At 32.4% G+C, this 16410-nt stretch overlaps 2 protein-coding genes and 1 long non-coding RNA gene across 7 annotated transcripts in view; 1 reads left to right on the top strand and 2 right to left on the bottom strand.

Annotated features, from left to right (window-relative positions):
* Positions 1-406: 406 nt before the first annotated feature.
* Positions 407-3300, bottom strand: LOC126740059 (uncharacterized). Its single transcript, XM_050445912.1, has 2 exons — positions 2841-3300; positions 407-1395 (listed from the first exon to the last, which is right to left on the bottom strand). The coding sequence occupies exons 1-2, from the start codon at positions 2966-2968 to the stop codon at positions 471-473; spliced, it is 1053 nt and encodes a 350-aa protein (XP_050301869.1). The 5' UTR covers positions 2969-3300; the 3' UTR covers positions 407-470.
* Positions 3301-3653: 353 nt separating this feature from the next.
* Positions 3654-16410, top strand: part of LOC126740058 (uncharacterized) — a 121684-nt gene continuing 108927 nt past the window's right edge. For 4 of the 5 annotated variants that reach the window (XR_007661775.1, XR_007661774.1, XR_007661773.1 and 1 more), the window contains exon 1: positions 3654-4140. Coding sequence is in view for 2 of the 5 variants with exons in the window: in XM_050445910.1 (XP_050301867.1) it covers positions 4051-4140 (90 nt within the window). In the remaining 3 variants the exon portion in view is untranslated. The remainder of the gene's footprint in view (positions 4141-16410) is intronic. The other variant, XM_050445909.1, reaches the window with a different exon arrangement.
* LOC126740060 (uncharacterized) lies at positions 13391-15085 on the bottom strand. The gene is made up of 4 exons (XR_007661776.1): positions 15004-15085; positions 14648-14942; positions 13723-14595; positions 13391-13623 (listed from the first exon to the last, which is right to left on the bottom strand). It is a non-coding gene; the product is annotated as an uncharacterized LOC126740060 (long non-coding RNA).

The raw sequence follows: 16410 nt of genomic DNA, 5'->3' as shown, positions 1-16410 counted from the left end.
ACGCATTTTGGGAAGAGGCATTAAGCCGGGAACACATTGCTCTGACGTGTTGTGTTGCGATGTGTTGTGATGCGTTATGATGTGAATCATACTGCTTATTTTGCGTGTATTTAAATGAGCAGTGTGCACATTCATCTGATGCGGTTCGTTCTGACGCGTTCTGACCTGTCGTGTCGCGATAAAATGCGGGTGAACCAGATTTTTGTTTGACACCGTCAGAGCGTCAGAACGTTTTCGGCCGTAGGTTGTAGCGCGATGGCCGCGATGGTGAACGAAATTGAACTAATTGAAAATGTAAGAAATCATGAATGTTTATTTAACGTCAAGTTAAGACACTACCGAAATCAAAGTATGAGACAAGAAGCATGGGAGGAGATAGCAAAGGAAATTAATAGCCCATGTAAGCTTATTTTAATTTATTTTATTTATTTTTATATACATACATAGTTACATAGGTACTGTATTTTTTTTTAATTTATTATTACGTTACGTCCACGTCGTACAGTTTCTAATTGCCATGGTACACTACCAATATCTGATAGAAAATAATCTCTAAATTTGTCCCGAACGCGAAAAGCATCTTGAGTAGAATTTTGACCCAAGGGTGGCACTAATGTAAAACACGATTCGAGGGTGTTACGATATATTTCTTCTGGCTCAAAATCATTATTGCAGCATAACATATTATGAAGACAAATTGCGGCATATACTATGTCATCAACAAAATCTGGTTGTATTTCCATGTGCTTAAGAAAAATTCGCCATCGTGCTGCAAGAATTCCAAAACTATTTTCCACTACTCTCCTAGCCCGCGAAAGCCTATAGTTAAAAATTTTATTTGGCTCATTTCCTGCTACATAACGCCGGCTATAGGGGCGTAATAAATACGATTTTAGTGGGAAAGCTTCGTCTCCCACAATAACATGAGGTAAAGCTTCACCGTTTTGTGTAAGCGGCTTATCAGCTGGAAGATTCAGTGTATTATTAGCTAACGAAATTCCCAGAGAAGACTTCAAGGCAAAAATTCCTCCATCGCTGTTGCGACCATATGAGCCCACATCAATCGCTATGAATCGGTAATTAGCATCCACCAGCGCCAGCAGAACAATTGAGTTACAACCTTTGTAGTTATAATAATTTGATCCGCCATTAATAGGACAGCAAATATTTATATGCTTTCCGTCTAAAGCGCCTATACAGTTAGGAAAGTTCCACATAGACTGATATCTTGCACTTATTTCTTCCCATCGTTGCTCTGTGGGTATTGGTAAAAATTCTGATGCTAGAAGTTCCTTTATGGCCTTTGCTACTTCTTTGATAATTTCACGAACTGTGCTAAATCCCATTTTATAACTGAAGCCAAGAGATCGAAATGAATTGCCAGTGGCTAAGAATCTGAAAAGAAAACCTGCTGTTAGCAAAATGATCACATTTGCATTTTATATAGAGATTTCCGTATTAATTTTTCGACCCGATTTTGGCCCTGTTGTAATAGAAGGACATTGCTAAAATTTGGAGTAGATAAATTACTTTCAAATTACTTTAGTTTGTTTCTGGTACCAAAAAAGTATGACAAAACACTTAAAAATGCATTATTTCTCTAAAAACAATTAATTTTTTATCACACGTATTTGCAGACGTCTATCAATTTTTAACATTTTTATCTAGATACCGAGATGTAAGAAAACACTAATTTTGTTCTGTTTTTTTGCATGACTGATAGCTTATGGCATTTTGAGACTCTAAAATGTATCTATGTCAAGCATCAGTTATTTACTTCTATTAGATCAGGGCATAAAATAGTTGAAAAGTTAACTGGGAAATCCCTATGTGCGCCTTGAAAAAATACACCTAATAGTATGTATATGTATAAATAATTTAACTTTTTAATTAATTTAAATTTGTATTTTCTTTTAGTGCCTTCGGTTCGAGAGACTTGGACTAAATTGAGAAACGCATTCCTAAACGCAAAAAAGCGAAGGCAGACCAAGAGTGGACAAGAGACAACAAAAGTGGTTCCCTGGAAGTATGAACAAGAAATGTCGTTTTTAATACCATATCTAGAGTGTCACCAAACTAAAAGCAATCTAGAATCACAAAAAGATCAACCAAATGTAATTGATGATGAGAGCACTGCCAGTGACGATGTTATTAATAATACGCTCCAAGAAAGTATCACCTTGAATGCAGACAATTTGACACAGACACAACATTCAAGTACTGACACACCAGTTATTAGTACCCCGATCCATCCAAAATATTCCTAAAAAAAAGCCCGTTTATCCAGCAAAGATATATCTCTGAATCCAGCAGAGGAAATGGTGCGTATCATGAAACAAAACGCCGAGGCACGAAATGAGAGACGCAATAAGATAAATTCAGATTCTCCTTCCTCTAATTTGGATGAGGTAGACATGTTTTACCTTAGTATGGCCAAAACAGTGAAACGCTTACCACAAAGGGAACAGGCATATATTAGAATGGAGTTTTGCCGAATGGTATCTGAAGCAGAAATCAGGAATTTGGATGCAAAAAGCCTTCCCGTCTCGGTGACAATCTCCACAGATAATCAGTCAACGTCAACATCATCTCTGCAATCCACTCCTTTGCATAGTCCAACTGATTTATCAACTCAATACAACAACTGTCCATCATCTGGTACGAGTACTTCCTACGTGCAACTTACTCCTTTGCGAAATCCAACTAATTTATCAACTCAGAGCAGCTGTCCACAATCTGGTACGAGTACTTCCTACTCTCCATCGCTGTATGAACACGGATTTACCCCATTTATGTAAAATATTACTGTAGATACTTATTTAGAAATAAAAGTTATTTACCTTAAAAATACAGCTAATCTTTCTCTTGTACAGATCGCTCTTCGAAAAGTGGTATCATTTTTTTTTATTCTTTCTTCAATTTTTCCATGTAAACTTTCAAATTGATCCCTGGACATCCTAAAGTACATATGGAAGCGATTTGCATCTTTAATAAGTAGATTCACTAAAGTATGATATTCGCCAAATGATTCTCTATTTTCGTTTATTTCGTGAATCCAAATTTTTTTTTCTTAGGTTTTGTAGAACAAATAATAGCAACAGCACATTCTTCAATTTCTTCATCAAATTCATCTGATGAGCTTGAATTCATGGTGAACAAACGCAAACAACACACCGCTATACTGTCACTGCATCAATTAAATATAAAATATTAACGTCTGACATTGGTCAGACCTAATATGATGCATCAGAACAATCTGTTTACAACCCGTCACATCATAATGCATCACAACACATCGCAACACAACATCGCTGTTTTAACGACAAATAATCTAAATGTTTTTTTAAATAGAAAACTTTAATTCTCGGCAAAACATTAAACGCCCTTATCGCTCTGCGGATGACGATTTTTCCTATAGTTATCAAAATGATTATATTATTATTTACGCCTTAAGATCATCCATAAGATATTTAAAAAATCTTAAACTAAAAATCTAATTGACTAACATCGATATATGTATGTATGTAATTACGCCTCACCGTTTCTGATAAACAATCGGAGAATCTAACCTTAAAACTATCGAATAACGCTACTAGACTCAAGTTAAGAATAACCACCTCCATCGACTTAATTCATTTTAGGTTCGGATTGCAGTTCAGTTAGCCTGGCGCGTCTCGTTGAGTAGGATGCGGTCTGTTGTTAAGGGTACCGGTTGGTGAAAATATTACGATAAAATTCCGAGTTTGCTTTTTCCTAAATGCTTGAGTTACATCTGATAATATTGATAAGATATCTTGCGTAGACTGTTTGAGGTTATATGGGAGGTTAATTCGTAAGTTAAATTTACACGTTTCACGTAAAGAAAAAATTAAAAGTTATCTGGCTGACAGTAAACAGCAATTTTAGTTTTTGATTGAACATTGATTATTTTATTAAAACTTGAGACACTGTTTCAAAGCTTGGTTCGATGTGTAGTAAGGAATAATTTTGTTTGATTCCTGAGGACAGAAGGATCAATTAGAAAATTTGCTGTCCAAAATAACCCTAATCATGAATAGGCTTAGAACTATAATAGTGTTTCTGCTGTGTTTATATTTTAATGGACTTAATCCAGAAGAAAGTGTTGACAACGGAAGTTTGGTAAGAAAAGCTTGCTGCAAGATTTTAATTAACTAATAAAAAAATATATTATAACATACTTTTGCAATGATGAACAAATTCAAGACATCTTATATTTATATTAACTTATGTTTTCCTCCCTCCAAAAATATCTTATTTGATCACTACTACAAATCCGTACGTCAATTCGTTGATGATTCACTAAAAAATTCCAAATACGTACGGTATTTTACGATATGATCTTTAAAAACAGATCTTTCTATATTTGAGTTTCCGGTAGTTAAATTAGTACAATACTTAAAATTAAGCACACCTTATTAGTTTCTTTGAAAGTTTAACGTAATATATATCCTTCATTGTTTATTTAATTTTTTCAGATTACTCATACAGGTTATACTAAAATTGAATGCCTATTATATTAAATGTATGTATCATATAACATTTTAATAAAGCGACGTATAAAGAATTAACTCAATTATGGTATAAGTAATAGTAATGAGATACCTCATTATATAGCCCTAAAGACAACATACACAAACATAAAATAATACTTGCATAAATGAAGAGGTTTTTAATATGGTGAAGCAATAAGACTTTTTGTACGACACAAAGGTTTAAATTATGCAAAACTTAGACTGTATAAATTAGTTAAAAAATATATAGGGTTAATAACAAAATTAAAAGTGTTAAAGCAGTAACGTAAAAAATAATAAAGTTCATAAAGTATTTTTCTTTTTTAACTTTTAAGTTAAACAATAAGGAGTTAACCATAGGGAGGATTGTAAGAATAGTGTAGTTAGCCATTTTCTAGAGTTCCGTGACATAATTTTAAGCAAATTGAACACCTAAATTTTAGATCTAAGTATTTCACATTCAGTACACCAGTAGTCGGACAGTTTCGTTAAATCCTAAGTTTCAAATTCTATAAAAAAATTTTTTTCAGCCACAAAATTGATTTAAAAAGAAATTGATATCGGCAGGTGTCTATTTATGACAAAAAACTAAATTTGAAGATTTATAGTATTTTTTTAAAAATATAGTCGTTGTCTAACTTGTCGGAAACATTCGCCTACGGCTCATACTACAATTCTCAACAATAAAAAAGGGGATTTTATACACGTGTAAACATGTGTATCAAAAATACCAAATTACTTTACGCACTTCAAGGACTTTACGTTAAAAAAAAAAAGTCAAAACATTTGTTGACAAATTATAAATTAAATGTCAAATTATTTAAAAAAGACTTTTTTAGGCACTAATGCGTAAAAAGTAGAAGTAAAGTAGGAAAAATGACCACAAATTATACTTAATTATAAAAAAGAAACAAATAGATATTAAATTTTAACGAAAATATAATGGTGTATGGGAATTTAAATTAAATGAAAGTATATTTTAATACATCTGTATTCAACACGTTTCGGCTTAAGACTAAAATTACAAACTCACACCAAAAGCCTTTTTGCTTCATTTCAAAATGTCAAATAAATCAAATATGTTTGTTTGTATAACTAAACCATTTTCTTGACAACCAAAAAAAGGTCTTTTAGAGTACTTAAGTTTATTGCCACTTTTGCCTTTCTATTACTTTCTATGAGCCCTATATGTCTAATTTATGTTTGCGCGTTTTATTTTCCTTTCGGAACCTGGTTTATTGGTTTTTGTATTAATATAAAAGAATATTAATTCCAACACTCCCACTCAAAAACATAATTAACCATTTTATAAATCCCTGCAATCCTATGATCCTAAAGTAAAATATTTTCCTTATAGTAAGTTAAAATAAAAAAAAAACTAATATTATACCTACATATACCTATATCTATGTGAATATAAGGAATACACAAACATATTAATTAACATTATAACATAATAATAGAAAAGATGTTTATTCATAATATATTTTAGGTAAAAAAAATTACTGTAACCCTATCTCGGATCTTATCTTGAGGAATTCTACTGCTGGGAGTGGTCTGGTAAATGCATCAGCTAATTGTTCACCTGTGGAAATATATTCTAATAGTATGATTTTCTGTAAGATTTGTTCACGTGTAAAATGATATTTTATGTCAATATGTTTAGTTCTTTTATGATTTATAGGGTTTTTTGCTATATTTATGCAACCGTTATTATCTTCAAAAATAATTGTTGGTGCTCTAGCATTTTAAAAATAATGCTTTCTAATAAATTTTTAGCCATATAGCTTCCCTAACACATTCGAAAAGAGCCATATATTCTGCTTCTGTTGAAGAAGCAGCTACCGAGGATTGTTGTTTTGAGTTCCAGGATATTGTACAATTTTTTAAAGGCTTTAAATAAATAATCTGTTGTATTTTTCCTGTTTAACTCATTATTTTCCCAATCTAAATCAACATAGCCCTCAACTATATTGACATAATTATCATTACGTGTATACAGGGTGTCCCAGCGAAAACGAAACAGAGGTATTTTTGGTATGAAAAAAAATTTTTTTTACAAAAATCTCGAACACGTCGATTTTATTTTCGAGGGGGACAACTTTTCCTTACCAAGGCACCCTCATACCAGTAACCCTCTTCGAGGGGGTGGGATCACCCCTAAAATCTTAAATAGAAAGAGGGGTCGTGTGATACCTTATTTTAAAGGTCATTTAATTGTGAATATAACCGTCAAATTTGAAGTGGCTAAAATTTTTTATCCGGATATGACAGCTTGTCAAAATTGTAGAAACAGCGAAAATGAAAAAGGTATTTTGAACTCTATTTTGGATAATATTTTTAAAAGAATAAGGAAGTCCTAATTTCAAATTATTTATTAACTATATAATTAATATTATTAAATATAATATAATTATTATATAATTAAATATATAATTTTATTAATTAAGAGGCCACCCTAATACCTGGAACCCTTTACGAGGGGTTTAAAGCACCCCTTAAATCTTAAATAGAAAAAGGGGTCGTGTCATTCCTTATTTTGAAGGCCTTTTTACTCTGAATTTAAATGGTGACTTCTGAGTGACTGATGGATATCTTGTGGATATAAAAATAGCAAGAAATATCTTTACTGCCAGTAAACGTTTAGAGATAAGAAATACCTACCCTTTTCCTTTTGTGTCTTTTAAATAAAACAAGTTTATTTAAATTACGTCAATTTATTAAATGTTCAAATTGTGCCCCGCCTACTTCCATGCAGGAATACAGGTTTTGCTCAAAACGATGCCTGACGTTTTGTAGAACTTCAGGTGTTATCATCTGACACTCATTTATAATTCTCTGGCATAAGTCTTCTAGGGTGTCTGGTTGGGTAGCGTAAACTTTTGTTTTTAAATGCCCCCATAAAAAAAATCTAATGGGGTTAAACCGGGTGACCTAGCTGGCCATTCCATAAAAGGTCCTCTCCTTCCAATCCAACGATCAGGAAATATCTCATCAAGATATTGCCTCACACCAGCAGCATAATGTGGAGGCGCTTCGTCTTGTTGGAAAACGACTTGATCATCATCAGAATGATTTCCGCCTTCCATTATTTCTACTATTCTTGGATATACGGCATTTTCCAAGAGATCTCGGTACATTTCTCCATTCAAATTTCCGGGCAGAAAAACGGACCAACAATGGAGCCGCCCAAGATTCCCGCCCAAACATTTAACTTCTCAGGGAACTGGGTATGAACTTCACGAAACTGGCCCGGATTTGCATTTGACCAGTAGCGGCAGTTATGACGATTTACGTTGCCATTAAGAAAAAAAGTACATTCATCTGAAAAGCAAATGTTGTAAATAAGACGCGGATTAACAGTTATCATATCACTAAGCGATTCACAAAATTGCACTCGTCTGTCAAAATCGTCCTCATTCAGTTCTTGCACCAGATGAATTTTGTAAGCATGGAATTTATTATGCTTAAGTATCCTTTGAACACTACTTTTGCTTACTCCTGTACTCGTCGCCAATTTTCTGACACTTATTCCTGGCTCGGCATGAAGTTGACCTAGGACAGTTATTTGCATTGCTTCATCAACAACATCAACACAACAACAGCATTTTGAACCTCGCGCTTTTTATTTAAGACACTGCCAGATTCCCTAAATTTAGCAACTATTTCTAGAACGTATTTTCTGTTGACTCGTTTTTCTGGATGAAGGTCATTAAATTCTTGTACCGTTCTATTGGCACAATTGTTATGCCGAAAGAAAAACTTTATCATCTCAACCCTCTCTGCAGTAGAATAAACCATTGCTAACAGTGTTTCAACACGTAAAAGAATTTAAAACTAATTTAAAACTAAATTTAAAACTATTTAAATAAATGCTGCTTTACAATGAAAAAAGTACCAATGATATTTAGCAAGCTAAATAAATTCGTCAGATACTTGTGTTTGCATTTTATTTGGTATTTTGTTTTTATTTATGATATGCTAATAAGGTGTAATAACAATAATATTAACAATACTAATAAATTTTTAATCATGTTTTAATGATCCAATAAAAAAAATTGTAAGAAAGGGTTTCAGGCATAAAGTTTTATTATAAAAGCATTTTTTCCAGAATTTTATTTGGCTTTTATATCCAGAAGAAATCGATCAGTCACTTAGAAGTCACCATTTAAATTTAAAGTGAAAACGCTTTCAACATAAGGTATAACATGATCCCTCTTTCTGTTTAAGATTTAAGGGGTGCTTTCAACCCCTCGTAAAGGATTCCAGGTATTAGGTGGCCTCTTAATTAATAAGTGACCCCTCCGAAAATAGGATTTCCTTGTTCTTTTAAAAATATTATCCAAGAAAGAGTCCATAATACCTTTTTCATTTTCGCTGTTTCCGCAATTTTGACAAGCTGTTTTATCCAGAGAAATAATTTTAGCCACTTCAAATTTGGCAGTTATATTCAGAATTAAAAGACCTTTAAAATAAGGTATCATACGATCCCTCTTTCCATTTAGGATTTTTGGGGTGATTCCACCCCCTCGAAGGGGGTTGCTGGTATGAGGGTGCCTTGGTAAGGAAAAGTTGTCCCCCTCAAAAATAAAATCGACGTGTCCGAGATTTTTGAAAAAATTTTTTTTTTTCATACCGAAAATAGCTCTGTTTCGTTTTCGCTGGGACACCCTGTATGTTAATTTTATATTTCCAGAACCTTTAAGATATCTTAACACTCGTTTTAAGCACACCCATAGTTCTTTATTACTCTTACTTTGAAACCTACTTAAGATATTAATTGCAATGCAAAGATGGTCTTGTACAAAGCATGGCATACATAAGGCACCCAATTAAATTTCTACATGGAACATTCAAATTCTCGTCTTTATTTAGATTTATATAATTTAATTTATTTTCTAATGGCGTGCTATCTGATTTACATTCAGACATATTCAATTTATTTAATACGGTTTTTAAATAAAAACTTTGGTCTAAGGTTATGGTGTTTTCTGTTCTCAAAATTCGAATTCCTAAAAACAGTTTTACATCTTTTAAATCTTTCATTTGGAATTCATTCATAAGATAATTTTTAAATGTTACCATCGTGTTTTGTTTTGCGGTACAAATTAAAATATCATCAACGTATAAAATAACATAAATATTTTTATTTAAGTCGCCTTTGTGTAATAAATATAAACATGGATCAACCAGTCAACTTTTAAAATTACATGTTTTTAATTTTTTATCAAAATATTCATACCAGCATCTAGAAGATTGTTTTAGGCCATAAATTGATTTATTTAATTTGCAAACTTTACTATTATCTGCTTTTAGGCCTTCGGGAATTTTCATGTATATTTCTTCATCTAAACTACCGTGCAAAAATGCAGTCTTTACGTTCATATGATGAACAAGTAAATTGTACTGAATTTGCTAGCAATACAAATTGCTAGCATTAGTCTAAATGTTGTAATGCGGGCAACTGGTGCAAAAGTTTCTTGATAATCAAGTAAATATTGCTGACTAAATCCTTTTGCTACCAATCTAGCTTTATATTTTATTGGTACTCCTTGTTCATCAGTTTTGACAGTAAATACCCATTTGCAATCAACAATGTTTTTTTTTATGAGTTTGTTTACAATAGTCCAAGTATTGTCTAAATTAAGAGAATCAAGTTCATTCTTAATGGCCGCCTCCCACTGACAACGATCATCCCTTGTTTTAATTTCATGATAGAATTTTGGAATTGATTTTACAAGATGTGCACATAAAAAATGATTGAAAAATGTGTCATTATTTATATCATAATCATCGTCATCAGTGTACAGAGGTAATGAATGATTTTTGACTCTCTCTCTTTTCCTTAAGGTGGAAGCTTCTAATTCATATGATGTTTGTTGGTCTACATGGATATTTTCATGTTCAGAATTTAGTAATTTTTCCGAGTTTAAATCGGTTTTATTAGTTTTGGGCGAGGGTGTTAATTCCATGTCACTTTTAAGAGGTCTAGTGACTTTGAAATTTACCTCGTCAACTATTACATCGCGAGCTATGATAAAATTTTCTTTTTCAACGTCCCATATTTTATACCCATTAGAAACATACGCCATTAAAATACCCTTTTTTGATTTTTCTTCAAATTTTGTCTTTCGACTTTTATTATGGACATAGACGGTTGAACCGAAAATTTTTAAATTGTCCAATCTGGGCTTTTTATTATGCCACAGTTCATATGGTGTTTTATTAATATGCAGAGCGGCAGTTGGTAAAATATTTATTAGGTAGCTAGCTGTTAAAACAGTTTCACCCCAAAAAGATTTATCCAATCCCGATGTATAAATCATCGATCTCGCCTTTTCAGTTATAGTACGATTCATCCGCTCTGATACACCATTTTGTTGGGGAGTATGAGGTACCGTTAAATGATATGAAATGCCCTTCTGAACATAATACCCTTTTATTTCAGTAGACAAATATTCTCCTCCATTGTCGCAATGGATGTTTACTACTTTACAATTATAGTGTGCTTCTGCTTTAGCAACAAAATCTTTAAAAACCTTAAAGACTTGAGATTTTAATTCAATTAAATATATTACAGTAGTGTATAAATTCATCTATAAATGTCACAAAATAATTTTTACTATCGACAGTGGGAGGAGTTATTGGCCCACAAACATCAGAATGAATAATAAACAATGGTATTTGAATATGTGATTTTAATTTGGACTTTGCAAACGGTAGTCTAGTTTGTTTCCCGTTTATGCATGCTTCACACAACATATTGTTTACCGGTACTATATTATTAATATGATCAATATCTTCTACCATTTTAAAAAATTTTAATTTTAAGAACGATTGTGCATTGGGATGTCTCAAACGTTCATGCCATTTTTGCTAGTTTTTATTATCAATCACATTAATTTGATTTCCATGGTTTTTAGGTATTTTAAAATAAATACCTATTAAACCATTTGTGGGCTTACCTGTAGCTATTGTTTGTGAGTTGTTTTGAATTTTCACTCCATGCTCATCAAAAATGATCACCATTCCTTTCTTCTGGAGACACGGCTCAGAAATCAAGTTGTCGGGTACTTCAGGTATAAAGAGGACATTTTCCAATGTCCCCTTAACTCCAAGATTTGTCACCACATCTATTGACCCGCCTTTTGTAGCCAGAACAGCTGTATCAATCTTAGCTAAAGCTATAGAAATTGGTTTTGGTAAGTGGTACTTTGTTGAAAAGAAATGTTCTTGGTTGACAATATGGTCCGTTGCCCTAGAATCAAGCACGAACAATGTATTTTCAGTCTTCTCCAATGTTGTCATTAGTTCATTTCGAAGCATGAAAGCAAAACCATTTTCTTCTGATTTGGTGCGTGAAACAGTTTGGATTGTACGTTGCTTGTCAAGCATTTGTTTGTAAAAGTAGCAATCTTTAATTAAATGGTTATTTCGGCCACAATAATTGCATTTCATGTTTGAGGTTTTATTATTATTTTTATAGCCCTTTTTGAAATGCCTTTTGTGTTTATTGTGTGTAAATTTCTTCTTTTTGTGTCGTGTATTGTCTTTGGTTCTAAAAGTACCCTGGGTGGTTGAAGCATCTCTGAATGTATTTAGTACTTTAAAACTTGTTGTAGTATTGTCGTTTTTAAGTTTTACTTCTTGATCCAGGAGTCGAGTTTTCACAAATGACAAGTTTAGACTTTCTTCTCCCAAGGTTTCCAATCCAGTGATTACACCTACAATCATAAGCGGAAGGCATTGTTATAAGTAGATGAGAAATTTTATCCATCTCATCTAATTTTGCTCCTGCAGCTAGTAATTCTGCAATTGTATCATCAAAAATAGCAAAATGTTGAAGCAACTGTTGATCTCGAAATTTAAAACTGAGAAGTCTTTTACGTAATGCCAATTGGGTAGCTAAACTTCGCCTTTCATATATTGCATCCATAGCATCAAAAACGTCTCTTGCAGTTGGTTTATCCTTGACAAAGTTCAAGAAAGAATAACTTAGTTATTCAGTGATTATTCCCTTCGCATAAATATCATGCCTTTTCCATCTCTCGTCAGGTTGATTCGGGAGTCCCTCGTCAACAACATAAAGAACTTGTGCTTCCGCTAATAATAATTTCACACGAAATTTCCAAATACTTTACTTTTTACCGTTAAATGGTTGGACATTTCGTGGCTTGGTTTTCTCCATTATTTTAAACACCAAAACAACACTCACAAAGACACAAAGAAATTTTTACACATGTTTAATGCCACCGCACTAAGTCCGGTACTGGCAAATAATTATCACAATTAAACGAACGTATACAGTTTACTAATATACTTTACGCGATCCTGGGCCCATAACCTATTAAATTTTAACGAAAATATAATGGTATATGGGAATTTAAATTAAATGAAAGTATATTTTAATACATCTGTATTCAACACGTTTCGGCTTAAGACTAAAATTACAAACTCACACCAAAAGCCTTTTTGCTTCATTTCAAAATGTCAAATAAATCAAATATGTTTGTTTGTATAACTGAACCATTTTCTTGACAACCAAAAAAAGGTCTTTTAGAGTACTAAAGTTTATTGCCACTTTTGCCTTTCTATTACTTTCTATGAGCCCTATATGTCTAATTTATGTTTGCGGGTTTTATTTTCCTTTCGGAACCTGGTTTATTGGTTTTTGTATAAATATAAAAGAATATTAATTCCAACAATAGACAGGTAGGTATTTCAGTCAATTAACATACAAAAAAGATGAAAAGATAATATACCTTAATTTATTATACATTGGTATATACTAAGGGATTATTAATGGAAAAAATATGTTTTACTTTGCCTAACCTTATAACTTTAAATGGTGTTTTGTAACAAACTATAAAAATAGGAATCAATAGTCTTTAATAAAAAAAAACATTAATTTAATTACTTTTATTCTTATTTAACTGGTAATAATGCTATATTTTCTTTTTCCTTCTGTATGCTTCTCTCGCTTCATCGACTTTTTTTATTTTCATTAGACTTTATTGTGATGCTGTCTCTTCAGCATTTTCCAAATTTTTATTAGCATTGATGTTCGACTTTCAAAAAAGTACTTGGTCTTCTAAAATAATAATAGTTTGTTTTCAGATAGAGCTGATTGAATAGTTGCAATAGGATGAAGAGAACAATTTCTTTATATATTAAAAGTTCTAAAATTCACCTTTACATAGGATGTACAATTTCGTCACTGTTGCGGGACTGCGTTGTACAGGATATAAAAATCCATCTTCTTTAACTTCAAATTCTGATGAAATTGTAGTGCCAGTATTATTGTTGCTGCTATTTTTAGGGCTTATAGTATTTACTAGAAACATCAGCAGGTTAAAATTGTTTTCTATTAGAACGGATTTAAGATAAGTAACTTTTGTTGCGCTGGTTATTTCTTCTGATGTTATGGCTGGGTTTTCTTTGACCTGCATCTGTTGTATTTTCTAGTGCATTTTGCACACATTTGGTTTACTTGACTGCATCAGGATTATATGGGTAAAGCCCACATGCTCAAAATCCATTTTTTATGTTGATTTTGCTATTAGGATGTCAAGAAGTTTGTTTTAAAATTGGACAAAAATTATTGTCATTGCCATTTTCTGACAGCTTATTTCAACAAAAGTCTTTCTGGAGTAATACCTCTGCATTTATTAACTAAATAGTCCTTGAAGAATTACACAATCTGAATTACGAATTAAAGTAATAATCCCAAAAAGGGGAAAAACAGGAGAACAAATTTCCATAGTTGCGCAATGTTAAAAATGCAATTAATTGCGAGCGAAACGAAGCGAACGAAGGGTGGCACGGACGGAAAGTGTAAATTCGACCGTAAACGATTTTTCAGTTCCTGGAATATATGTATAAATGGTTAATCATTTTTTAGATTATCAGTTGGTTTTTATTTTATATTTAATATTGAAAGTTAAAGAAAATTTGTTTAAATTCCAACATTCTCTCCCCTCCCCCTTGAGGCAACGTCCTCAACTAATACGATTAAGCCTCATAAGGCAACAGACATAATTTTACAATTGGCCGGAGAAAATACCTAAAAAAATATTTGGTTTTTATTTTTGTAACGCGTACCTTGCCATCTTTACCTGGGAACAGCCCTAATATACGTGCCTGGTTCCACTTGAATGGCGGTAAGTTATGGTCTAACTAACACAACCGAGTTTACTTTTATATTATTAATAGCAGAACACCTTTCGTGCGATTCTGCGATCCATTCAAATACTTAACTGACCAGCGTTTCCAGAAGGCCTGTTGTACCTTTATACATCTTTTCCAAAATAATGAACCTATTTTCTGGTCTATCAGTTAAATTTCTCAACACTTTGCCATTGTTCTATTAAGGTCACTATTAATAAAATTTGACTGTCCGAACAGAGAAACCTGAAAATATCAAGATTTATAATGACAATTCACCATGGCCGGAGCTGCTCCACAAACTAACCGCCTCAATTGTGTTTCTTGCAAAAAGAAAAATTCTTGGATCTGCTAACTTAAGCCAATGAGGAATGCTTAATTGATTGATATTTATTGACACATGTGGTAAAAGACATGTCACAGTTTCCAAGGCATAATAATAACCTAGTGTCAATCCGTTCGCCTTCATCCCCTACTACCAATTGAATATTTGCTTTTCATTTACCTGAGTAACACTAGCCCGAACACCACCTACCATTAATGATTCTTGATAGGGTTGGATATTCAATTTTTTAAGAAGACTTATACTTATGCAACTAGACTGAGACCCAGAGTTAAGTACAGCTGGTACCTTAACTATATTACCATCCTTTGCCATATTACCATCCAGTTGGGCTTTATTTTATACTTAATATTGAAGTAAACGAAAATATGTTTAAATCCCAGTTACATTTTCTTTATCACTGCCTTTCTTAATCTAGGTGTTTTGGCCCTTAATATCATGAACTTTAAAAAAGAAACACATACCATTTCTCGCCTGGGCGTCCATCTTTAAAGGGCTTTTTCTACTTCTCCTTGATAATGTTTTGAACTATGTCTAAAAGTTCTATTTTCTTTTTAAGGGAAAACCGCATTTTTGATTCGTAGGGTTTCTTTAGGGTTCTACTTACGTTTGGTTTATTTTTATATATAGTGTTTAGTTTTTAAGTAGTTCATCTTGTTCGAGAGCCCCATTTTGGCCCCAATTTAGGTTATTTAGGTTATATTATTGTAAATACCTGTAGTTCTAATTTTCTAGAATTTGTATACTTGCTTGCTTTGATTGTCAGTATTCTCCTAAAATTATTGGTCTCTTTGGGCAAAAACAATGAAGATAATTCTAAATATTTCGAAACTGTTCCATCGGGTTTTAAAAAGGACGCGCTTCGTTCACAATTCATTCAGTTTTATTTGTTTAGTCAGTTTTTACCTTGGAAACAATTAAACGACAGTCAAGGCGAGTTAGGTTAGTGTTTTTGACGTTGACAATAAAAGTGTGTTCCCGAATTTCGTTACAATATAATAAACTTTCACCATTAGCTTAATTGAAAATTATAGAAGGTTCTTTAAAAAGCTTAAAGAATATTTAAAATTATAGTTTAACATAATTTTCTGTAAGTATTAAATTAAATAGATATCATTAACTTGTAAAATTATTTAATATGTACAATTCTATGAAATTCCCGATTCGTATTCTTCTTATCGGAAAAAAAGTGCAATTACCAATCTTAGAATGCGAACTGGTACTATTTCTAGAGGCCAGGATTTCCAGCAATAATAATATAATGCCCTAGGTGTGATAGCAGGTATTATTGCTACCATAACATATTCCGTTTCTAAGGTATTATAAATCAATTATATACAGGGTGTTTCAAAAGTCATGGTCCAAACTGAA

This window comes from Anthonomus grandis, chromosome 9 (assembly GCF_022605725.1).
Source record: "Anthonomus grandis grandis chromosome 9, icAntGran1.3, whole genome shotgun sequence".
Lineage (NCBI taxonomy): Eukaryota > Metazoa > Arthropoda > Insecta > Coleoptera > Curculionidae > Anthonomus > Anthonomus grandis.
This window is presented reverse-complemented; position numbering and strand designations above follow the sequence as displayed.